The 26,883-nt window shown below is 42.8% G+C and overlaps 1 protein-coding gene across 6 annotated transcripts in view; it reads right to left on the bottom strand.

Moving 5' to 3' along the window:
* LRRC8D (leucine rich repeat containing 8 VRAC subunit D) overlaps nucleotides 1-26,883 on the bottom strand; it is a 120,233-nt gene that overhangs the window by 50,938 nt on the left and 42,412 nt on the right. Inside the window, exon 1 of one of the 6 annotated variants that reach the window (XM_059375345.1) lies at nucleotides 4,521-4,681. The exons of the other annotated variants lie outside the window; for them this stretch is intronic. Within the exon in view, the coding sequence (XP_059231328.1) occupies nucleotides 4,521-4,530 (10 nt within the window). The 5' untranslated portion in view covers nucleotides 4,531-4,681. Of the gene's footprint in view, nucleotides 1-4,520; nucleotides 4,682-26,883 lie in introns of those variants that run through there. 6 annotated transcript variants of the gene reach the window in all.

The following is a 26,883-nucleotide window of genomic DNA, read 5'->3' as shown; positions in this document are numbered from 1 at the left end:
GGAGCCTGGCTGGGTGGGTTGTTACATTGTGTGGCTGGTGATGAGGTCAAATCTGCTATCAGTGGGACCAAGAAAGAAGAACGGGGCACCTGGGTGGCTCAGCCGGTTAAGCACCTGACTTTGGCTCAGTCAGGATCCCAGGGTTCTGGGATTGAGCCCCACACTGGGCTCCCTACTCAGCGGGGAGCCTGCATCTTCCTCTCTTCCCCGTTCATGTTCTACATCTTTCTCTCAAATAAGTAAAATCTTAATAGCAACAACAAAAAAGAGCAAAGTGCAGTCTCAACAGAAGAAACACAGGTGGGAAGTGTGATGGTGTGGCCAGAGGAACTGAGGTGAGGACGGTTCAGTGATGCCAGGATCTGCCAGTGCATCATCAAGTGAGCTGTCCTGGCTCAGTGTTATTGGCCGCCGTGCACCTCTCTGCTTCAGGCCGCGCCTGACAAGTTCTGTGAAGCCCACTTCTTTCTGCTGTCACATCAGCTCCCAGAGAAATCACCATCCACTTTACAACGAGGAAGCCTGGACTTAAAGACCCTGAGGGCCTGCCGAAGGCCACAGGCTGGAAGAGCTGGGATCTGAACCTCTGTCGGCCTACTCTGGCTCTCGCTCACTCCATGCTTCTCTCCCAGAAGCTTCTGTCTTCCAGAAACAGAAGCCACCTGCCCTTCACCACAAACCTTACCTAACTGCGCACAGTCTCCTATATGTTCAACAGCTATAATTATTTTGCTTTCACCAGTTTACAGTGTAACACCACGTATACGATTGCTGATACTTGGTTGTGAATGTATATGGCTTTGGGGAGCTCCAAAGTGCCAAACAGATGTTAGGTATTATTTTTATTATTAGGTGGGCGTTTTCCTTCAGTGACTAATGCCAGGGAATAGAAAGGGCTCCATTACACACAGAGTCTACCTCGTCTACAGCCACCCCAAAGACTACCTTATTAAGGCTCACTGTGAGGTCATTTTCCTTTACACCAAGGCGTACAGAACAAACGAGGCATCTGTGTTCACGTGCTCGGGATTCTCACAGAAAGGCCCCATCTGCAAATTGAGGTGCAGGCTGGAGCACGAGCAGATGCTGTTCAAACAACATGTCCTACTTTCTTGAGCGATGACAAAGAGAAAAGAGGTTAACGTGAAGAGCTCGCAACTAGCTGGTCTGTTTCATATAAACTCTACCTACAAAGTATTAGTAATGAGTAAGCAAGAAATGGATCAAAGTGGCCACACTGTGCCGGGCTTAGATGCCCCACCCCCTCCCCCACCTGGGTGCTGGTAGAGCAGGGATGCTTGGGCTTTCAGAAAGCATCCCCCTTTTCTCCAGTCCCTCCTGTCTCCACTGACAGAGTCACAGGCTGCTAGTGTTGAGCAGGTTCTGAAGAGTGCTGACAAGGAAGGTCATCAAGGCCCTGAGAGATAAAGGGACAACATCCCCCATTTTGTGCCCCACTGTCAATGTTCCAGTTACACCACTGAACAGCATGTTAGAGGCGACGGAACAGAGAAGGGGTGTAAGGATTAGCCTCTTCTCGTTTCACTTCTTGTCCCCCTGCCCAGCTGAAACCCCACAGTTAGCTATTTGAAGTGTGGCCTCAGAATCTGCAGCCTGGGCCAGCACCTCTGAGAGCATCTCTCTCTGCAGGCAGGGCTGGGGGCCTGGGGCTGTGGGGCGGGGGAAGCTTGGCTGAGGGTGTCCTGCACCTGGGTTGACAGGACCCTCCCAAGGCATTCTGCTCATCTAACCCTCCTTGGGTACCTCAGAATGACCCTGTACCTTAAAACCCTCCTTCTCCCACGAGGCCCTTCTCAGCCTCCAGTCGCGCCTGCTCCCCCCACCAAAAAGGCAACCCTCTTTTGATCCTGCAGCTCTTCCAATTTAACCATCAAACTGCCACCAATGGTAGTTTCTGAGAGTACCCTCTGGACAACACCTGAAAACCTCTGTGGCTTACTAAATGAAGTCTAAACTCACCTGACTGGCTGTGATGTCCCACAGTCACCTGCCCCGTCCATTCTCCTCTCTCCACCTTTCCCCATATGCCCTGTGCTCATCACCAAACAGAACCCTTACTGTTTCCTGGGCTTAATGAGTGGCTCCTGCCATTTCTGAGGTTTGGAACACACCTTGAGGCACCTCCTCTTGTCTCATGTGGAACTGCCACCTTTTTTCCCAGGCCCAGCTCAAGTGTCTCTCCTTCTGAGAGAATGGCTCTCTAGTATAGCAACACGTTAATTTCTGTCTTGCAAAGCATATTTATTGATTCATTAATTCAACCAACACTTACAAAGCACCAGGTACATTGCTGGGAAGAAAAAGACACTTCAGAAATGCAAACTGTCAAGTATCCAAATGAGCTTCTGGGGGGACTGTGGCTTCCCTCCTCTCCACTAGACCGTATAGTCCCAGATGATGGGGAATGAACCCTCTCCTTCAGTATCTCCCACAGCACTTGCTACCATCTATGGACTCACAAAACTCTCAAACTCTCTCAGTCACAGAATGTAAATGTATTACCACTTACCTTTGATCCCTGAGCAGACGGACAGTAATTTCTGTACATTCCCAGCAGCCCCTCCAATGCATGCCATGTAGCAGTCTCTCAGTAATTGTGAGGAATGAATGAAAAGAGGGAAGGGGGCAAGAAGCAAGCCACCATGACCACAGGGATGTCTGCCTTGTTCATACTTGTGTCCCTGGGGCCCAGTACAAGGCCTGGCACATACAGAAAATCACAAACAGTTAGCAAATAACTACAGCCACTGTCCATGAAGAACTGGTCTCTCAACCAACTGTCAGGTCTCTAGTCTCCTCTCCAAGCTCTCAGCCAGAGGAAGCTCTTTGGCAAGTTTCTAACAAGAAACAGAAGTCCTGGGTCCATTTCCCATGGGAGTGAGGTCTTAGCTTCGTGACGCCTTTCCTGGCTGCTGCTCTGCTGGCAAGGCTTTAGCAAGCCACCGTCCTGAGACGTCATCCAGGCAGAGGTGTGGAGGAACTGCCTCCAGACTGAGGCCCATGAGCAACTTCTAGAAAGTATAAAGTGACCAGGGCCAATTCCATCTCTTAGCTCATGGCCAGGGGTACCTCCTCAGCGTGGCCTTGCCACTCTGGGCCAATGCTTCTTCATTCGGTTATCAATTTGGAAATGAAAAGCAGAAGCTAAAAATAAAGTTCACTGAAACCGTTCAAGGTTAATGGGATAGTAACCACAAAGAATTCAGGCCTGAGGGCAAGGCCCCTGGTTCTGGGAGATAGCACATAATCAGCAGGGCGCTGGCCAGAGCTTCCTAACATTCACGGGCCCCTTCTCAGAACTGATCTCCATGTGTGGCCTGGACCACACAACTCAGCATCCTGTTTGCCTCTACCTCATGTGGCTTCAAATTCTTTTTCAAGATGAAGCATAGATGTAGCTTCGTGTAGACAAAGGTTATTTACTGGACAGAATGTTCTCAAGGGGAAAAATGGACTGGGGTCTAAATACATCTCACCACTGTTTCGCTAAGAAAAGCTAGTCAGCATTTGTGAGCTGAGAGATTGTACAAGAAAAACCCGACTCCCTGAGATCCACACACTCCACAGTAATAACAACCACAGCCAGGCTGTCCCCTCTCAGATGGACCACATGCCTGCCCGTTTACAACAGGCCCTAACCACTCCTTGTTTTCTGACAGTCAGCTCAAGCCAAAGTCTTTTTTTTTTTTTTAAGACTTTATTTATTTCTCAGAAAGAGAGAGAGAGAAAGCACGCAAGCAGGAAGAGAGGCAGGCAGAGGTGGAGAGAGAGGCAGGCTCCCTGCTGAGCAAGGAGCCCGATGCGGGACTCGATCCCAGGACCCTAGGATCATGACCTGAGCCGAAGGCAGATGCTTAACCCACTGAGCCACCCAGGCGTCCCAAGCCAAAGTCTTAATACTGTCCCTGACTTCACTCTTTTCCTCACGATTTTATTTCATCATCAGAAAGTACTACTCATCTTTTAAACATTTCTGAAACTCTTTGTTTTCCAATTCACTCCCTCTGGCATTCACTCCAATAATCCGTCAATCCCACTGGGACTAAACTCCACCATCCTCTACTTTCTCAATGTCACTCAGCCTCCTCTCTTTCCTCAGGATTATAAGCCATGCCTTCCACCTCAGCTTCCCCACCTCTCCTTCCCTCTTCATCCTAGTGATCTAGCAAACCACAGTACTTGCTCCAAACAGAAGTCTCTGCTTACTTGGCACCTGCGCCCGAGCTGCAGAATACGGCCGGAGAGAAACAGGTAATTGTGCTGACTGATGAGATCTATTTTAAATTCATGACCACTGATCTCTGGAGCGTTCTTAGTGTAGCCTCATCAACCCAACCGTCTTTCCCTCCTCCATGACTCTCCCTCTCTCCTAGGTGACTATTTCACAGTCTCTTCTCTTTAGAAATCTCCCTAACTGCAGCTGCAAAAACCGTGTTCTCTCACTGAGAAAACAAGCAATGGAAGAATTTCCACGCACTCCCATGTCCACCTTTACCAACCTTCCCACATTTAGACAACCACACTCCATCTTTCTTTCTGTTGCCACGGGTGAATGGTCTGCCTATCTGAAGTAACTCCTGCCCTTGTATTCTAGACCCCAACTTCTCCGTCTTCCACATCATCATTCCTCCAGCAATCTTTTCTTTAGCTAAGAAAAAAAAAAAAAAAGGTAGTCAGCATTTTTAAAGTTGAGAGATGGTACATGAAAAACCTGACTCCCTGGGATCCACACACTCAACGGTAATAACAACCATATCTTCTTAACAACCATATTTCCTTAGGTGAGGTTTTCAGAATGGCTGTTCTCCTCTTTCTAATGTTAAAAATAACAGCAGAACCATGAGACGGAATCATCCCAATCTTGAACCCATCGACAAGGTGTGTGTTACAATTTCCCTCATTTTAAAAACTGCCCCTTTTACCTTACCTCCTCCTCCAGGTTCTCTTTTTCTCCTCTGCTCCCCTTTAAAAGGCAATCCTCCAGAGATGTCTATATTGATTCCCATTCTCTTTTTTACTATTCTAAGATTTTTTTAAAAAGATTTTATTTATTTGAGAGAGAGAGATCACAAGTAGGCAGAGAGGCAGGCAGGCAGAGGGGAAAAGGGAAGCAGGCTCCCCGCCAAGCAAAGAATCCGATGCAGGGCTCGATCCCAGGACCCCGAGATCAGAACCCGAGCCAAAGGCAGAGGCTTAACCCACTGAGCCACCCAGGTGCCCCTAAGATTTTATTTTTAAGTAGTCTTTACACCCAACATGGGCTTGGAACTTACAACCCTGAGATCAAAAGTCACATGCTCCACTGACTGAGTCAGCTAGGTCCCCCTTTTCCCTTCTCTTGAAAAGCCATGGAATCAGGCTTTCATCCTTCCCACTCCACCGGAACATTCTATGCCAGTTACTGAAGCTCCTCGCTCTCTGCTCCTTGGATGCGCCAAGCATTCTTCTGTCTTGGAGCCCTTGCCCAGGCTCGCCTTCTGCTTGAAACACTCTCCCCTGAGGTATCTCCAGGTGGCCCCTGCCATCACCACCCCTAGGCTTCCCTAACCACCAACTTCTCACACACATTTCTTGACAGCGCTGAGCCTCCACCTTGGGTTTTATTTTTCTCTGTTGTCCTTACTGCCATGTGACCTACTGTAAATTTATTCACTTCTTATCCATCTCTCTCCCCTCTCATTGGCTTTCTCATTACTCACTTCTGAATATGGTAATGTGGGTGGGTTTTTTGTTCTATACGACCTGTGGATATTCTAAGATCACAGAATATTCCTTGGATTATCATTTGACATATATAATTTGCACTCTCTAGCAGTTTCCTTTCTGCGGGGAGACACGTTTGCAACTCTCTCACCCAACTCTCCATAGGTGGCTGGGAAGGCGGCTAGGAACCATGTTAGGTCTGTCATTCGGATAAGGTCAACACTTGTGACTCAGTGCAAATCTTCAGGCATCCCAATGTGACAGATTACATGTAAACTTGCCACTTACTATGCCACATGAAAGTATGTACTGAGCATAAAACTCCAATCAACCAGATGCTTGTCAATAATGTTTTCAACACTGTTTCTTTTTGCCCCACCCCCAGGTTATTTCGGAAGCATTCAAATCCTGAAGTTGCTTGGTAGACAGAGACATAAAATCTCTTTTTACCAAGTCACTCGAAGCTGTGGTCAATGTAATATATTCAAACCACTGTTAGGTTAAAATGGTGCCATCATTTCTTCATCTATCATGCAGGGAGGTGATAAATAAAACAAGTCCTGTGTTTTGGAAAAAAAAAAAAAAAGATTCTATCTCATGGTTCTGCTGTTATTTTTAACATTAGAAAGAGGAGAAGAGGGGCGCCTGGTGGCTCAGTGGGTTAAGCCTCTGCCTTCAGCTCAAGTCATGATCTCGGGGTCCTGGGATCGAGCCCCGCATGGGGCTCTCTGCTCAGCGGGGAGCCTGCTTCCTCCTCTCTCTCTGCCTGCCTCTCTGCCTACTTGTGATCTCTCTCTGTCAAATAAATAAATAAAATGTTAAAAAAAAAAAAAAAAAGAAAGAGGAGAAGAGCCATTCTGAAAACCTTGCCTAAAGAAATACGTCAAAACCTGAGAAAAACTATAAACACTTGATAACCAGCATTACAGGTTGTAGCATTTTGCATGACAGTGAAGCTCTTATCTTCCCACCACATAAAATGACAATATGCCACAGAATGGAATATTATATAGTCATATAACAATGATGGTTAAATAGAAATAGGAAAAAATATAGTATCTCAAATGTTCTGTGTACTACAGAACAGAAAACCAAAAACCAAAAGAAATTTAAACTTTAAATTTTTAGGGACATAGAGTGGAGAGAGATCAAGATGTTTCTTATAATAACTACATGTAGGTACTTTTTCCTTTTCTCTACTTGCCGAAATTTATCATACTGCTTTTATAATTATAATTACTGCTTTTATAATTATTGTTTTGCTTTTATAATCTAAATGTGTAACTAAATTTTAAAAGTAAGAAAACGGACAACTTTGACACGTACATGTATTAACAGGAAATATTCAACTGCACGTGTTATTTTGTGAATTTACCGGGTCTTAAGATTTGAGTCCACATCCTGTTCCAAGTCTGCACTCATTCCTAACTTCCTCTTTCAATGGTTTCAGACAATCTTCTCTATGTGGTACATGGTTTTGATTCCCAACTAGTTTAGATTTCTATGAAAACTTAAAAATATATACAGAAAAAAATATATACCCAAGGTACAGACACCTTGAAATGTTCCCTCTTTCAACAGACTGAATTACATGCAAATACCTATCAATATCTACTTTGTGTGTGAAGAGTCTAGAGAACAGCTATTTCTTTTACTGCCCATGTTTTTAATTATAAACAATGATGTACTCATTTTGTAAATGCAAAGACTGACAGAGTGTTCACTGTCTCACTAAAAATCCCAGTGCATCCAAACTTTTGGACAAGAAATTGGAATCATTTTGTTAAAATAACTTAAATTCAATCATTTACTCAACAAAATTTACACGTCGCTAATGGGATATTCCTAGAGCTATATAGAAATGTATAATACATAGCTTTAATCTGCAGGGAGCCTGTGCACTGGAAGCGGTGGTAAGATGTGTTCACCAGCAAATATCACCAGGAGACTCAAAGAGGGATGTGACTCTTATCACCTGTGTGTCTTCACCACTGGGCAGAGTTTGTGACATGTATCAGATGCCCAATAAAGGTTGGTTGAACAGATAATTGAATGAAAATGTTGCAAGATATAAAAAGCAATAAAGAAAGGCGAAATTAGCTTGGACTAGGGGAATGAGAAACGGAAATGAAGCTGGAAATGAGAAGAGGCCAAACACAGGCAAGGGAGAAAGAAAGCCTCATGCTGGAATAGTTGGAACCAGTAGGTAAGAACGTGTTCTTCATCCTGCAGGAGATGAAACGTGACTGCAGGTCTCTGAACAGGGCAATAAAGTAACATATGTTATGCCTGAAAAAGTTACTCTGACAATTTACATTTAGGAGAGCCAGTGTGTGAATTGGTTCAGAGATGATTTTAATAGTCCATGTAAGAAAAAATAAGGTACTAAGCCCAAGAGGTTGAAAGGGACGGAAAGGAAATATATTTAGGGTATCTGGCTGGCTGGTCAGCAGCTGCAGCTTTAAATCCCATTTTCTGACTTAGATCCAACTGATATTTTATTTAGTCCTCCACAGTATGTATGTCTGATGCCAAGCCTGGACATGTCACATGTTCATGGAGCAGTATTATTGGTCCTCACATTTTGGATGGAAAGACAAATTCTCTGCAGTACACTCAGCAAGCAAGTGATAGGGGAAAAAAGGAAAAAAAAAATCAAGCTCAGGTTTTCTGGGTATTCTTTCTGGTCATGACAGATGTTCTACCTCATGAGATCTCTCTGTATTACAGTCTAGAACTGATAGCCTTTTTTTTAAAATATTTTATTTATTTATTTAACACAGAGAAAGAGAGAGAGATCACAAGTAGGCAGAGAAGCAGGCTCCCTGCCAGAGCAGAGAGCCCGATGCGGGGTTCAATCCCAGGACCCTGAGATCATGACCTGAGCCGAAGGCAGAGGCTTAACCCACCTTAGCCACCCAGGTGCCCTAGAACTGGTATCTAAAGCTCATCATTCCAACACCCATGTATTTTGCAGGGAACATTCTGCTTGTGATGGTCCTAGAAGTGAGTCTGGAAAAGTCAACTTTTTCAGTTGCATTGATAATTTGCCTCCAGTATACATTTCCCCTGTCTTATCCAGTTCTGTCTCCACAAACCCTGCATTCAGGCAACCAAACTCCCAACATTCCTTTCCTCACATATCCTGACCTAATTCTCTTTGACACAACCCATTTTCTGATCTGTACAATGGAGATAACAGTGTCAAACCTCTGAGACACACAAAACACACATAAAAAAGTCTCACACATAGCAGAACCAAAATATATGTGAATTATTATACCTGCCCCTCCAACCTTATTTGACTTTTATTTTTTTTTTAAAGATTTTATTTATTTGACAGACAGAGACCACAAGAAGACAGAGAAGCAGGCAGAGAGAGAGGAAGGGAAGCAGGCCCCCTGCTGAGCAGAGAGCCCGATGTGGGACTCCATCCCAGGACCCTGAGATCATGACCTGGGCCGAAGGCAGCGGCTTAACCCACTGAGCCACCCAGGTGCCCTGACTTTTAAAGTTCAATCCACATCAACTCCTTGGTTGAGTTTTTCTCTTTGGAAGTAATTATATGGCTCCCTCTTTGCTCTTTTTGCAATCTGATTTTACTGTTTTTTTATAGTCTCCTTTATGTTCTGGCTAAAAAAGCACATGTCAATTTCTCCAATTAGAACACTAAGACACTATCTTATTTATAGTTTTATCCTCCATAAGGCTGGCATAGTGTGAAGGGTACAGTAGGTCCCAAATAAATAATTGCTGAATTCATCCATGTATACTTTAATTAGTAAGTTCCTAATTAATCTTAAAATGAATTTGCAGGGAAGATGATTATACCACACACATCATTAGAACGAATGTATCTACTAGGGCGTCACATTAAAAGAGTTAGTCTCGCAATTGAGCTAAAAAGAAGTAACTCCTTCTATACAATACTTTAAGGTAACAGCACAGATTTCACTGGAAAATATTTCTTTGTATTCTAGTATCCTTGGCGGGTACGGTATCACAGCAAACAACATCACCTCCGGCTTGCTATCCATTCCCATATCCCTCACAGAATGGCATGACTGAGTACATCCAAGGTCTGTTAATAGCAGACTGCTGGCCGGCTCCGGTGCTTAACAAATGTTTCCTTATACTGCGCTTAAGTCAGCCTTCTCAGAACTTCCACTCATTAATTCCAGCTCTGCAATTTATATTAATAAGGTTTCTACCCCCAAGGAAATTTATAATTGAAGCCACAGTCCTCCAAACTGCAAACTGCCTCCCCGCTCTACAGTTCAAACAAAAAGAGAGGAAAAAATATTGAATTTATGGCAGGAGCAAAGTTTTTATTGCTTACTCTCTTTTGACCTGAAGTGATGGAAAGGGGTGTCAGTGGGCTGTAGAGAAATGTGCTAGAAGACCCTAGATAAAGTCCAACAGGCAAATGCGGTGGGGTGATACGGAGCAGGGAGGTGAAAGAAGTGCCCACAAAAACAGAGCCTGCACATCAAACAGCCCTGCTCACAGCACTGCCTCACCCATAGGGGCCACATCCCTGCAGACACCTCGATGTTTCCATCTCCTCCCTCCCTAAGATGACCAAAGGGTCAGGCTGCGCATGATTTTGAGCTGGAGGATATGAATAGTTGTCTATTTTCTGCTCTGTGCAAAATGAGCCCAGGCACACTTTCAGCAGGTTCAGAGTATCTCGGATACATTCAAGCACAATCTAGAATTTGAAAACAGAAAACCAACAGGACACCAGGGCCTAAACGACAGGATCACTATTTGCACAACGAAACAGTGCCTGCCATCTGGTCAAGGGTTTCTCCTTATATTATTTGCTTATCAAGGAGTGTTGCAACATGGTTTTACAGATCAAAAAGGTAGCCTTGGAGAGCAACTGCTGGGCACAATAGTATCTGCTGATACTGTTGCTCCAGCCTTGGAGAACAGATCTAAGGGCTGAAAAGTACTGTTGTATCATTGCTATCTCAGAAAGCCAAACAGATTTCCAAGAGGCCGCCTTCACTGGCTTCTGGAAAGTCTTTTAAAGTGGTATTATTTAGCCATGGCAAGTACAGACACTGAATTATTATAATACCGAAGATGAGAAAGTTATCAAATCGTCAATTTAAAAAACCCATAGGTTGTATTCTGAATTTTTTTTCACTTTTGGGTTTCTACTACTATTATCATTTACACAAACGATTGCCAACTACCCCCTCCCCAAATGTTCCTGATGCCCCTGCTCATCCTTCTGTAACAGGGAAGCCATCAAACTTACTATGTTAGGAGAGTTTGACATGTCTCCAGATAAAAAAGAAACATACTTCCTTTCGAATATTACAAGAATTTCTTCAGCTTAGGAACAAGCACTGACACTAAGAAATATTCTGCTTCTAGCTAAAGAGGCCTAATTTATTTGTGAAGAGTCTCTGCAAAATCATCTGGTCATCTATCAATGTTTACAGTCACCCACCAGTAAAACTCAGACAATAACCACATATGTCACCTGCTGGACCCACCATGGTTACCTTTAATGAACCTACATGGAAGGATATAAAGCAGAGCTGGTCTCCAAATTAGAAACAAGACTACATTAGCCAGATTAGTGTACAAATTATTCTGGAATTCAGAATATACTTTCCTTTAAAAAAAGGGGGGGGGGATAATGATTATTTTCCTAAACTAGGCCACAAAAAACTTACAAAATAATGACAAAGGATAACAAACACTTATAAAGTGTTTACCATGTGCAAGACACTGTTTAAACACTCAAAGTTCATGGCAGTCTTATAAGGTAGGTGCTATTACTATCTCTTCTACAGATGAGAAAACTGATGCAGAGAGAAGCTAAGTAACTTGACCAGGCCAAAAAGCTGGCAAGTGGCAGAGGTGGATCCTGACATAAGTAGCTCTATTTGTTTGTTTATTTAAAGATTTTATTTATTTGAGAAAGAGAGCATGAGAAAGATCAGGAAGTTGGGGGGGGGGGAGAGAGGGGGCCAGAGGGAGAAGCAGGCTCCCTGCTCTGTGAGACTTGCACCCCAGGACCCTGGGATCATGACCTGAGCTGAAAGCTGACTGGCCACCCAGGAGCCTCTAAATTTATATTAATTTTTTTTTTTTACATTGAATCAATTAAAACTAGATAAAATAAAAACTTCAGTTACTCAGTCACATTACTCACTCTTCAAGTGTTCAATATCCAAAGTGCAAGAGTCACTGGCTGACAGACTGAGGAGAGCAGACAGAAATACTTCTGCCTCTATAGAAAGTTCTACTAGATAGCTCAGCTGCCTGACAAAGTTATTCTGGAAAGGGCCAAATAGTAAATATTTCAGGCAGGATCCCCCACACTCCGTGGAGAGGAACTTGGGTCAAAGAACTCTCGATTTCATTTCTTTCTGCTCACAAGGGCAAGGACAAATCTTCTGACTCAGTACCTTTTTTTTTTTTCCATCTATTTGAGAGATATTTATCTCTATTTGAGAGAGACAGAGAGAGCATGAGTCAGGGCGGGGAGGTGGGAGGTGCAGAGACAGAGAGAGAGAGAGAGAGAAACAGGCAGACTCCCTGCTGAGTGGGGAGCCCGAGGGGCTCCATCCCAGGACCCCAGATCATGACCTGAGCTGAAGGCAGACGCTTAACTGACCGAGCCACCCAGGCGCCCCTGACCCACTAGCTCTTAAGAAGCCTAAAATACAGATCTGGGGGCCCTATATGGCAGACTCAGTGGCTCTGAGGGGGAGCTGAGGAAGCTGCATGTTAGATGTGTTACTCTAGGCACTCTGTGCCCCACGGCATGAAGAATGCTGCCAGCCTTTGAACACTGGGGGGGAGAAGAGACAAGAGAGTTAGGTGGTAAAATCCCCTCTGGAAGGCGTAATCCCCAAACTTCGGAGAGAAGCTAACACCCCCAGCAGAGCCAGGAAGTCCAAGTGTCAACTGAGGAGAGCTGAGGAGAGGAGGCAACAAACAAGCCTCCCAGTGGGCCGCAGGAAAGAGCTCTGGGTGGAAGCAAACCAGGGTAGAGTGGAGTCGGCCTGGCAGGGGTGGTGGGGAACAAAGAATCTTTCCCACAGGACCTCAGGAGTGGGCATGCTCCCTGGCATGTGGACATCCACCCTGTCTGTTGTTCCTGGAGCCCAGCAGCAGCACAAAGAATTTTTGAGAGTCTGCCTTTACATTATCTTTTTTCTTTATAAATGGCTTCATTATTAGCTGTGACCTTCTACAAGTCCCTCAATATCTTGGAGCCTCAGTTTCCTCCTAAAACGAAGCAAAGTATATAGAAAGTTCATGAAAAATCAAATCAATGACTATGTGCAATGGGCTTAGATCAGCGGCTCAGAGTAAGTGCTCCAGAGATGTCTGTTAAATAAAAATTGCCATTTAACATTTAATAACCACCTCCTACCAGTCAGGTACAGTGTGAGATGCAAAGATGCAGCAATAAAGAGAACCTGGAAGGAGATGGAAATTGAAACACTGCTGGATATGCTATGTGTATAAATAAGGGAGTGCTGTGAGAACACGCAGGATGCAATTCTAGAGATGTGTTCCTCTGTGATGTGCATATGAACACGACTGCACTGTACCCTGAAAAATGGTTAAGATGGCAACTTTTATGTTATGGGCTTTTTACCACAATTAAAAAAAAATCACAAATGAAAATGAGAGGGAGGGTATGAGGAAAAAGGGGAAGAAAAGTTCATCGGGGTAATCTGGGACTGGACAGAAGCAGGAGGGATGCATGGGGGATGGAAGGGAAGACCCAGTTCCTAAACAGAAGACTAGATTTTCAGATAGGCTGGGGACGGAGCTCAGAGGTGCCACATGGGAAAGACAGGAGTTAGGCTAATTGTCTGAGATGGTGGTTAGTCTGTTCATTACTAGAAGCCCAGCAATGACAAAAACCAAAATACAGAAACAAACAAACAAAAAGACAAAACCCGGGGCGCCTGGGTGGCTCAGTGGGTTAAAGCCTCTGCCTTCAGCTCAGGTCATGATCTCAGGGTCCTGGGATCAAGTCCCGAATTGGGCTCTCTGCTCAGCAGGGAGCCTGCTTCCTCCTCTCTCTCTGCCTGCTTCTCTGCCTACTTGTGATCTCTGTCTGTCAAATAAATAAATTAAAAAAAAAAAAAAAGACAAAACCCACAATAAATCCTGAGTATCATTTACTGGGATTCAATATTTTTATTAATCAGAAAACAGGCGCTTTAAAAAAAAAAAAACAGGAAATTCACTATTTGGCTCTCATGTTCTAGACTAGTCATTCTGCTTCCATGAACAGATGTTCCATGAAGACTCTTCAGTAATGACTTTCATTGTGGATTTATGCGGCCGGAGTTTTATGATATGTGGTCTTATCTTCCTAGATAAGGATTTGTCATCTTACTGAAAAATAAGAATTGTATCGCTATTCTAAAATACAAATACACAAGGGGCACCTGGGTAGCTCAGTGGGTTAAGCCTCAGCCTTCAGCTTAGGTCATGATCTCGGGGTCTTGGGATTGAGCCCCACGTTGGGCTCTCTGCTAGATGGGCAGCCTGCTTCTCCCTCTGCCTCTGCCCCTACCCCAATGCATGCTCACCCTCATGCTCTCTCTCTCAAATAAGTAAAAAGATCTTAAAAAAAAAAAAAAGAATCAAAAAACAAATATACAGGTCCATTTCTTTATCAGTTAGGAAGGATGTTAGGTTTGAGGTTGGTGTTGAGAATAACTACCATGACTTCCAGGGCTTTGACAAAACCTCAGATGCGAGGCCTTCTGGTCAAGCACCTGCGATTTTATGTTGTTGGAGCCTTCATTGTATGCCTGAGGGTTGCAGCTTCCTACAAGTTTCTGTGGTTGAACCAAGAAAGAAGGCATATGCAGATTTCTACAGAAATTATGATTCCATGAAAGGTTTTGAGGAGATGAAGGAGGCTGGTATCTTTGAGAGTGCAAAGTGATTTTGGAATGTAAAGAATTTCTTTGGGCTGAGTTCCACTGAAGTTTGTCACTGACCTGTGTTCCTGAACTATGAAGCACGAATACTGGGTTATGGAATAGTTTGTCTTGATAAATAAACAACTAACAAATACGCCGGACAGTAAAATATATATATAAAACTACAACAAAAACCCAAATGGAGAGTGTGTTTTGTAGCCCGGAAGACCCTGGGTGGGAGATCTACTCCCCTCCCGGCATCCTCCTCCTGTCTCCTCTGCTCTGCCCCCACTGCTCACCCTCAGCCATACAGAGGCCAGAAGGCTACTGTACTTAATGTTTTCTTTGCCTGGAAAGTCTGTTCTCCTGACACCCTATCTGACATGTACCTTCACTTCTTTCAGGTCTCTGCTCCTGTCTACTAATAACCCCTTCTCCCACTGCTCTCTCTCCTGTCCTGCTTGATTTTTCTTATTAGTCCTTATTACAGGATAGATAATGCTAATCGGCCCCACCCATATCCTACTCCTTGAGGATAAGGACTCTGTTATGTTCACTACTGTATCTCTAGCTTCTGCAACAGTGCTTGGTATATAGTAAATGATCAAAAACTATTTCTGACATGAAATAAAGTGCAGATGAGGAATATTTAACAAATCCTTATTAGATGATGGGGTTTTGTAAAAGCCTGGTAGTCAAATATTTTGGAGCCTCTCACTTTTAATCACATGCGTATTTTAAAACTTATAACCTAGTAAACCCTCCCATGTTAAAAAAACAAAACAAAAAACACAAGCTAAAAACTCAAACAGCAAGATTTGACCATCAAAAGGACATCTGTATTTTCAGGAGTCAAAAGATTCTACTTGTGTTTATAGCTTCACTCGGGTCTCTTGTTTATCCTTATAATGTTCTTGAGGGGTAAGGGTGGGAGAGTATTTCCCCCACTTAATAATGAGAAAATAGTTCAGAGGTCTCCTAGTCCACACACACACACCCAGATCAGCAACAAGCTGGAAACATGGACACCTTTCTTTCTTCTCTCACAAGTTTACTGAATCATTAGGGCTGAAAGATTCCAATTCTACTTATGAGATATTCCTATTATAGAAACTGCTGAGGGGCGCCTGAGTAGCTCAGTGGGTTAAGCTTCCGCCTTCGGCTCAGGTCATGATCTCAGGGTCCTGGGATCCCCCTCTCTCTCTGCCTGCTGCTCTGCCTCTTGTGATGTCTCTCATAAATAAGTAAACAAACAAACAAATAAATAAAATCTTCAACTAAATAAATAAAATCTTTTTTAAAAAACCTGCTGAGAGGCGCCTGGGTGGCTCATTGGGTTAAAGCGTCTGCCTTCAGCTCAGGTCATGATCCCAGGGTCCTGGGATGGAGCCCCGCATCGGGCTCTCTGCTCGGCAGGGAGCCTGCTTCCTCCTCTCTCTCTGCCTCTCTGCCTGCTTGTGATCTCTATCAAATAAATAAATAAATAAAATCTTTAAAAAATTTTTTTAAAAATTAAAAATCTGCTGAAATGATAGTCATGGCAGTCTTAGAACTGAGACGTAAATGGCTATCTGAATAAACATTCTCCTGACCCATTCAGCCAGCCTCCTCCTCCACAAGTCAAATTAAATATCTATACTTCAGATTATTGCATACTTTTCCACCACTAGGTTCTACTGGCATTCCCATGTCAATACATACTGAGTGGAGAGGAAGGCAGGGCCCACTGACAAATGGCAATATGTGACCCCAGTCCTTAGTGAATTTTTTTTTTTTAGTGACAAAGTCATTGCAGTATAACCACGATCCTCATTACTCCTGAAATAATGAGAAACATCCAAGTATAATATCTCTCATTAAAAAAACAGTTTCATAGTTGAAGGAACAATGAAGAAAAACAGATTCATCACTTAGAGGTCACAGAGTCCAACTCTATCTTGTTACAGCTGAGAAAACTGTGACCCAAATAAGCTAAAAGACTTGTTGAAAGTCGCACAACTAGTTTTTGCAAGAGCCAGAGCTAAAGCCCTGGCCTCCCGCTTCCCAATTTAGAGTTTTTCATTTACAGACTTGACAATCCACACAAACTGGGATCTTTTCCTCCTTGTTTTTCCCTCTGTTTTCAGTTTTGTGTAGAGAAAAATGTCATTAAACAAAGTACCCATGGACCTTTTGAACATTAAATGCTCCATAAATATTGGAGTGAACCAAATCGAATCTGGACACAACTCATCCCCATAAGAAGCAGATGCTTAATACTTAAGACTACCCCATTTGTGATTTTTTGTTTCCATAGTGATACATAACATTTACTGCTACATGTGGTCTGGCTTACATCTATGAACAAGAACTTCCTGATGAATGGCAACTCCCACAAGATATAATTTTCCAAATACTTTAGACAGCTGATGAAGAAAAAGCATTCTCCATAGAGAAGATTAATAACCTATTAGGTCATTCAGCACTGAAAGGCATTCTACGTTTGCCATGATATAGCTGATATTCTGCCCTTATAAATCTGTTTTAGGCACATAAGGGTAGACGTTTAGGCTGCATTAACTAATTTAACGGACAGAATTATAAAATTTATGAGTTTAAGAACCATGTCATATATAAGTTTGATTCAATAGTCTAAATCAAGAGAACTCCCAATCCTACACAATGATAAGGATGTATTTCTATTTTAATTCTTTAATGACTACTGTCAGCTTTACAGAGGGTCCTATTTTATAGGATAGTGAGTCCCCCCCTCTACTGTATCCAGCATATCTAGTACACAACAATGCTATCATTTCATTCTGGACATAAATATGGAGCAAGATACAAAGGAGAAGCTGCAGAAAAGAGCCATGAGCTTCAACAACCACCTAGTCCTTCACTGCCTCTAGCTGCTTGCTGTGGGGTTGTGGCGGGGGTAGGGTAGTTCAGAGTTTCTGTAAGAATGAAACTTATCAACAATGTTCAAGGTTAGGTCACTGAAAATATAAGAGGAACCTAAGAAGGGTATACGTGAAATGATGTATTTAGGAATATATATATTTTTTTCTCCTAGCATCCTCTTCCCAGAAAGCTGTAACACAGAAACTGGTTTTGATCTCCTTCCTATTTTGCAACTTTGTAATGATAGCTTTGAGGGGCTGTTCAGTTAGAGGGAAGGGGTCAAATATTTTTCAAAAAGGACAGGTTGAGTTAGTATCTTGATGTTCCCTGGATCTCTATCTCTCCCCTGTATGATTACAGAAGCCTGTACACATTGTTTCTAAGGACATTTCAACAAAATTGCCTTTAGTGAGAACAAGACAACTGTTCACAGTCTGGACACAGTAAGTAAATCATTTGTATTAGAAGCCTAGCTGTAATATGGCTTTAAAAATCCATTTTCATTCCTTTTAGGTCATAAACTCTTCCCACCTAAAGTTCTCAAGATTCTACCCCAATTTCGACTCCAACTAATCCTCTCCCAAACCTGTGTTAAGCAAAATATTGTTAATGAAGAGGTAAACCTCTTAAAAACAGTCACTCATGCAAGCTTTGAACAAACATCACAAGTACTTATTAGACACCCGGCACTGCGCAGAAGCAAAGTAGGGAACACCTTACTGTTAGCACTTTTACCTCAGAGGGGTGGGACTAAGCTGTGAAGGGAACACACACACACACACACACACACACACACACACACACACCCCAGTGTTGACCTCAGGGAAATGGGGTTGTATCAAGTCAGCAGATAGAACCCACAGCAACGTGAAAATAGGGAAATACAGATGCTGCCTGGTTTCTCCAAAGGACAGCACAGGGGCTGCTCTTCACCATCAATAGGCCAGATTTTTCACAACTGCTATCCTTAGGGCAATTCTCTCGGAGATGTGGATGGAAGAAAACAGGAGCTAGAGAAAGCAGAATGGACCGCTAATGTCTTTGTACAGAATATCATAGGGCTCATTCATGTCTGGCTTGCTCCGCAACAAAGAGTCGACCAAAGTCCTGATCGCTAGAGTGGAAGAACCCCTATACCGAGTAAGGAAAGCCTGACGGACTGCCTCTGCTCCCCCCACCGTCCCCTCAACCGGGCAGTTTCAGGCTTCATGTCTTGGCAGTGAGCGGTTTGGCTTGGAATGGATATGCAAGGCCTCTGAAACCTCTGAAACCTAGAACACTTTCTATGTTCGGTTTCCAGATAACACAGCTGTCGATCAGGCACCCAGGGCAGCTCATTTGCATCAGCACTTACCCTGAAAGCACCATGTAGTTAGCTCCGCAGGAAGTTTCTGTCAGTGGCTAATTTACGAGTAAACTATAATACCTTGCCCCAATAAACAAACAAACAAACAAACAAACAAACTATAGTATTTGTCCCACAAGAACTTGCATTTAAGTTGGAGACAGAATATATTCTCAGGAAAGCCGTCTTCCAAATTCCAAATTTGCAATTCTGCAAGATACTGCCAGCTAGTGAGGAGGGAATCATTAATGGACTGAGCTATATCTACCAGTTGAAGAGAAAGATGCCAAATGACGGTAAAAGCTAAAGATGCCCAAAAGGAAAACTGGAGAAATATAAGGCAGCACCTGAAAGCAAACGATCACAAATAAAGACAACAAAATAGAAGTACATACAAAACCACCGTACAATTTTTTCAATGGAGTTTTACTAGGGAAAGGAGTAACTGAAGGTATTGAAATAAATCTATTATGTGTACCAAACCAAACCAGATACTACAGGTCACCGTCATTTTCCAAGTGCAAATCACTAGGATGTTTTATAATGAAGTTGACGGACATAAATCATTAACTCTGGAGATACTTAAGGTATCTTGTTAGTATTCCTGTAAGCAGCAGAATAAACAGGTGTTAATGAAAAAAGCAGAATTCTCTGGCTATCAGAGACCTAAGAGTAATTATGCCCTAAGTAAATTAATGCAAATGCAAACAGTCCAAGAACTCTAAGCTTTCAAATCTGTTCAAATGTATTTTAAGTCTACGAGTAAACATACTTCTTAGGAGGGGTAAGAATATTTGAATATTTGAACCCTCAGGGACCATTATGTACAGGTACTCAGAAAAAAAGCACTTCTGTATGTTTTCAAATAATCATTAATGAGGGTCCAAATACCAACTCAACCTCAGGTAATCATCTACTCACTTTCTTTAACGAAGTACAAACCAGAAACTATGTTACACTGTATTACCCATGAGATTATGACATTGAACCCTAGATATGCATGATATAACCTGACTCTATAAACATCAGACAGCTCCAAGAAAAGGTTGAAGATATTCATCATGCTAACTGCGAGGGGTCTGTACCTTCCAGCAGTGGCAAATGAACTTTCCTTTACTAGCATTTTATCTGTCAACAACTTACATAACTTTGCAACCTTGAGGCATGAATCAAAAACACAGGAAGTAACTGCCTCATCTACCATTCAATGCTGTGTTACTAAGTATCTCATCTCCTAAACAGATCTGAAGTAGAATTAGTAAAGCTCAACCCTATGCCCAAATGGAAGGTATGGAGTGTCCTGTAGACACGATCTAAATAGAATTCTTCCCAGAAGAACAAAATCCTGAGACTACCACTCACTCACTTCCAAATTATCAAACTGGACCGATGTTCACCGAGCGGAATGCCCAGTCCCCGGTGGTCACACTCCCTGTGGGGTCGGCTGCTCTTCAACTAAGGCTCAGTCTTGAGGACTCTCACGGGCAAGGATGGGCTGGATGCTGGGAGCTGCACTGCGAAAGCACCTGCCCCACAGACTGGATTCCTCTGGGGGAGCAGCAGAATTCAAACCGTCTCTCATCTCTTAATAAAATGGTGTTTCTTGAGTTGCCTCTCTAAATGCTCCTAACTGAAAAGAAAATTTTGAAAAATCATATGAAAACTGTAGTCAAAGCACTAATAGTTTCAACACTTTTCTTGCCTTATACAACCATGTGAGGCCAAGAGAAACTTTAGGGCTCATCAATTTTCTAGAAAAACCAAAAAGGCAAGCAAACACAATTTAACTTCATTTTCTAATTAAGTTGACTAAAGCACCTAACGCAAGAGAACCACTAAGGTTCTCAGTCCATCGGAGCAGAGCCTTGAACCTAAGTCTATTGCCTGCTTTGGTACCCCCCCCACCTCTTCCCCAAACTCTGCATTGATATAGCCCCTTCCCCATGTCCCCTGGCTAGAATTGCTGAAGCTATCTTCAAGTCAACTCCCTGTCAACTTTCATATCTAGAAGTTCGCTAAGCCCTAATGGTTTCAGCTTAGAAATCATTCACCCTGGCCCTCCCCTCCCCACTGCCTCAGCCTAGGCTTTCACTTCAAATGGACTCCCTGCCACCCATCTCTACCCAAAACAGCCTATTTTTTTCAGAAAAGAAAAAGGAACACTAACTGTAACTTTCCCCTGCTGGCTCTGGGATCAAGTCCAATCTTCGCAGGTGTGCACAAAGCTGCAATGACCACGTCACAGAAGCCACATGGCCACACACCCTGGGAGGTTCCTGCCACGCTCACCTGTACCTGCGGTGAGCAGGCCAAAACAGCAGCGACAGCATCGCCATCAGAATAATACTCAGGCGATAATTACACAACGTTCTTGCTCTACATCTTTCCCCAATTCCTGTTGTAATGACTCAGAGGGGTAAGGAGGGGCTTTTTTTGTCCTGAGTGCAGTGGCTGAGAGCATTGTCTGGAAGGCTGGCATCCTCCTGGCCTGCCTCTTTAGAGCTGGAGTGGTCCTGGGCAAGTTACTTAATCCTGCTGAGCTTAAATTTCCTTTTCTGTAGTTTGGGAATAAGAGGAGGACTGACCTCACCTCAAGCCTGGGTCAGTGAAGTGACACAGGAAGTGGATGCTGCTCAGCACAGTGCCGGGCATTCGGCTGGAGGGCCACAGCTGGCCCCACAACCCGGGGAGTTGCTCTGCTTTCTGTGGGGAGGGATGAAGTGAGGTATATTTACATAAATAAACCTCACAGGCATCACGGAACTCACAAATACCCTCCAAGTGTGTGCAGTGGTATGTGCAGTAGTCGTGGGCGAGATGAGGCGGATTTTTTTAAAAAAAATTTTATTTATTTATTTGACAGAAATCACAGTAGGCAGAGAGAGAGAGGAGGAAGCAGGCTCTCCGCCGAGCAGAGATCCCGACGTGGGGCTCAATCCCAGGACCTTGGAATCACAACCCAAGCTGAAGACGAGGCTTTAACCCACTGAGCCACCCAGGCACCCCTGAGGCAGATATTTTTGAAGAAATCTGTGTGATCTGAGGAGGCCTGTCAGCTTTTAAGAACTTAACCTAGGGATGTTTTATTTTGCAGCCCCAGCCCCTTTTACTTTTCCGAAGATTTCATTTATTTGACAGAGAGAGACACAGCGAGAGAAAGAACACAAACAGAGGGAGTGGGACAGGGAGAACAGAATTCCCCACCCAGGCGCCCCCCACAACCCCTTTTTTAAATGATGTCAAGTTCCCTGAAAGAGACCAACAGTTTCTTTTTTTTTTTTTTTTTAAAGATTTTATTTATTTATTTGACAGAGAGAGATCACAAGTAGGCAGAGAGGCAGGCAGAGAGAGGGGGGAAGCAGACTCCCTGCTGAGCAGAGAAGCCCGATGTGGGGCTCGATCCCAGGACCCTGGAATTATGACCTGAGCTGAAGTCAGAGGCTTTAACCCACTGAGCCACCCAGGTGCCCCGAGACCAACAGTTTCTAATTCTTACATTTTATGATTCTAAACTCTTTTGCCCGCTTCATTACATCTTCTTCAAAACCAAGAATAAATACGTTGTGCCAGACACCAGACAAGGTCCTGGGAAATATAAAGATAGCTTTTGTATTTTCCCACCATTTGAAGGCCATTCTGTGGCTTGGTTGTGCTGGTAATTTAGCACCAGGAAAAGAAAACTCTGAAATTTGGGCCCATCTCCCACCTTCTTGGGTTTTCTTTGCTTATCACAGGCAAGCTTTCCATTTGATAGGTTCCTGAAGACGAGAGACCACTCAACTGCTTCCAATTAAATTCTAACCCACCAACTGTCAGTCCTTACAGCAAGGACAGTTATTTTCTCTCAATCTTCCAATCTCTGAAATCACAGGGTCATAATCTGGGTCATAATTTGTTTCTTTTGAGAATTCCCAAAGGATATATTTCTTAAGAGTATTAGAATTCCTGAGTGCCTAGGAAATTTTCATTTCTTAAAAAAATATTTTATTCATTTATTTACTTGACAGAGAGCATAAGCAGGGGGAGTGGGAGAGGGAGAGCAGGCTCCCTGCTGAGCGGGGAGCCTGACAAGATGCTCAATCCCAGGGCCCTGAGATCGTGATCTGAACTACAGGCAGACACTTAATGACTGAGCCACCCAGCTGCCCTGGATCCTCATTTTAAGGGAAAAATGTTTAATTAAATATCTTTATGTGAAAAGATGCTCTACTATCATTTAAATAAATCACAATGATACCCCATTTCAGCCCTACTAAGATGGCTACAATTAGACAGATACTGACAAGTGTTGTCCAGAATGTGCGGAAATGGAATCCGTCATGCATTGCTAACGGGAGTGCGAAGTGAGGCAGCTGCTTCTTAAAGTCTGGCAGTTCCTTGGTACGTTAAATACAGAATTACTGTATGTCCTATCAATTCCACTCCAAGGCGTATACCAAGAAAAATTAAAATATACACCCCCACAAAAATGTGTACACAAGAACACCTGGGTGGCTCAGTGGGTTAAGCCTTGGCCTTTGGCTCGGGTCATGATGTCAGGGTCTGGGACTGAGGCCCACATCGGGCTCTCTGCTCAACAGGGAGCATGTTTCACCCTCTCTCTGCCTGCCTCTCTGCCTACTTGTAATTTCTCTCTCTGTCAAATAAATAAACAAAATCTTAAAAAAAAAAATGTGTACACAAATGCTCACAGCACAGTACACAACAGCCCAGAAGTAAAAAACGACCCAAATGTCTGTCAACCAATAAGAATGGATAAAATAAAACTTGATATATATAAGTTTCAAATCAGCAAGATGCAGATATTCTGAAAATCTGTTTCACCATAATGTGAACATAATAAGACTGAATGGACATTTAACAATTTTTTTGGCATACCTATAAAATGGACAATTATTTGACAATTAAATAAAATGAAGTACTGACACTACAGCACAGATGAACCTTGAAAACACTATACTCAGGGAAAGAAGCTAGTCACAAAGGCCACGTATTGTAGGATTCCCTTTATATTAAATGTTCAGAACAGGCAAATCTAGAGAAAGTAGATTAGTGGTTGCCAGGAGCTGGGGGGATTGGGGAGAAGGGAGAAGGACTTGTAATGGGTACAGAGTTTTTTTTTGTTTGTTTGTTTTTAATATTTTATTTATTTAGGTAATCTCTATACCTAACATGGACTCCTGACCCTTACAGAGTCACATGCTTAGCCAACCAGGAGCCCCAGAGTTTCTTTTTAGGTGATGAAATATAAAACTGATTATGGGGATTATTGCACAATTCTGTGAAAGTACTAAGCACCACCAAATTGTACACTTTAAATGGGCCAATTGTATGGTATGTGAACTTTATTTCAATAAAACTGTCAAAAATATGTAAGAAAAAAAAAAAAAACTGAGTGACTTGCTAGGTCCCTTGGCCAAAGCCATGACATTTGTTTAGCTTAATAAAAGGCTTTCAACTTTGGGGTCTGTCACATTACAGACCCCAAAGTTGAAAGCCTTTTATTGTACCATTTTTTCCCTTTTCATGTTAACTATAAGGATCTGATACACTTGAAGTCCTCCTGCCCTTCCCTAGCTGCTCTGCTGTGTTCTTACCACACTCTCTCCTCAACAGGTGCTCCTAAGTAACAGGGCTGCAGGGTTACCTGGGGAAATCTTGCTATTTCATTTCATGTTACCCAGGAAACCCAAGCAACAACAGAGAGCCTACAGCCCTTCGCAAGAAAGGAAACAAGGCTTTGTAAGATGCAGACATGGTTTAGGAGGCTGGAGAGGTAAAGAACCAAGGGAATGACCCATATGAGCCAGAACACCTTTGGCAACACAATGATACGACACAATGGTATGTGTGTGTGTGGTCTGCAGTCTATGATGAGTGCTGTAAGCAAGTGTTCTCAAACCTGTGTCTCTGGTCCTTGAGAGCTCCTTAGAGCCCTGTTTGAGCTCTCAAGGACCAGAGACACAGTAAAGAGTCTAGGACCTCTCTAAAATAATCTTCCTGTTTTGTTTTCATTGGACTGTGAAACTAAAAGAAACAGATATAATTACACACACCGCCCCGTCTGAATGATTCCCTTCCCAATACAATGCCCAGGTTTACATGTATGACTGCAGTGGCTTCTAGTGACCCTCACCACTAACAGCACTTACAATACACAGGCAAGCACACGTGGCAATGATAAAGGTCAATGTAAGACAGTTATTGAATAAGACTCTGATTTCATGATGCCACAAAGTAACAAGCCAAAGAGTATTTTACTGTATGGCTACAGGCTAATAGGGAATGGCCAGAGGTGAACTTGATGCATAATTGATGCAGTCACACTAAGTGAAGGTCAAACGATATTAAGGCATTGAAAACAACGCCTGGAAGTGAAAATAATGGCCTGGAAGTGTCACAGAACGAAGGTTTTGTTTTAGTAGTGCAAAAATTACAAAGAGGAGGCAATTATCAGAAAAAGAGTCGTGTTCAAGTTGTTTTCAAAATAGCATGAATGAGTCATTTCTATTATCTACTGACTTCCTTCAGCAGTCTGACGCTTGGCCACATGCTAAAACTTTAAAAATTGTCCACATCTACGAAAACTAAAATTGACAAACATATGCCTGTCCCTGGTTTTAGTAACAGCTGAATTAGGTAAATGTTTGGTGTTGATTTCAGTAATGCTAACCTTATCTTTACATGTACAAGAAATTTACAGCACTAGCAAGAAAATGAGAAATCATGAAAATTGTAATTTAAGAAATGCTTACTGACAGACGCCTGATGACGTCTCATGGTTCTAAGATAGTCAGCAAGGCCTTCGGGTCCATAATGTGCTTCCAAATAACATATTTACTACACACAAGTATTCTCTGCATTACTATCATCAGATCAAAAGACTTACATACATTAAGTAAATATTAGGACCCAAGGCAACAACTTTATGTTATTTAAAAAAACATCAATATGGGGCCTGTGTGGCTCAATCAGTTAAGCATCTGACTCTTGATTTCAACTCAGGTCCCTGATCTCAGGGTTATGAGACTGAGCCCCACATTGGGCTCGATGCTCGGGTTGGGGTGTGCTTAAGATTCTCTCCCTCTCCCCCACTTAAACACACTCTCTCTCTTTCTAAAAAAGTTTAAAAAAATCAATATAGGTGATTTAGTTTCAGCAGAAGAGGACTCATCATACAAATATTTTTCATTTGAAGTTTAATGGTTTCAAAATATTATTTGCATCTTTTTGTGATTTTTCAAATGTTTCAATAGTTGCCCAGGAGCTACCAGCGTAAGGAAAACATATTTTATTTCATGGCTGTACATATTTAGTGTACATAAGCAAAGCTAATTTAAGTCAATAAAGGGAGTTTACTAAAAACTCCTTTAAAGAAAAGAAATTCATGCATGAGCTGTTGGACAAGCAATATTAAGTAGTAAGATGGGAGTGATTTGGAACATGTTCATTTCATTCAAAGTACATTTGAGATCCTACTGTATGCAAGGCACTAGGATACAGAAGGAAACAACAGACCTATCTATGTCCACATGGAACTTGGAATCTATTAGAAAAGATAAATAAATGTGGTAAGTGAAATGTTGGGAAGACACAAGTTACTATAGAAACAAACATCCGGGGGGCCTAATTTAGTTTAGGGGTTAAAGAAGGCTTCTTGAAGGATATGACATTTAAGGGAAGATGAAAGGAAAAACAGGAGTTAGCTAGACAAAAGTGAGGCAGCAGAGGGGGAAGAAGAGTATTCCAAGCATCAGACACTCCCTGAAGGCTCCTTTTCAATGAAAGCATAGCAGATGTGAAGAACAGACAGAAGCTCTCCGAGGCTTTAAATGGAGTGAGTTTGGAGTAAGGTAGGGGATGAGGTAAGGCAATGGCTATAGACTGCAGTCTACCCCATGCAAGGGTTTAAAGTCTTCTTAAGGAGTCTGGTTAACTTCTTATGAAGGAGTTCTGAAGGCACGTAGAAGTCACTGGGAGGTTTTATGCAAGTCCCTGACATACTGTGTTTGG

The sequence above is a fragment of the Mustela nigripes genome, chromosome 14 (assembly GCF_022355385.1).
Source record: "Mustela nigripes isolate SB6536 chromosome 14, MUSNIG.SB6536, whole genome shotgun sequence".
In the NCBI taxonomy this organism is placed as follows: Eukaryota; Metazoa; Chordata; class Mammalia; order Carnivora; family Mustelidae; genus Mustela; species Mustela nigripes.
Note: the sequence above shows the minus strand (reverse complement) of the source record. Positions and strands in the feature narration are given on the sequence as shown.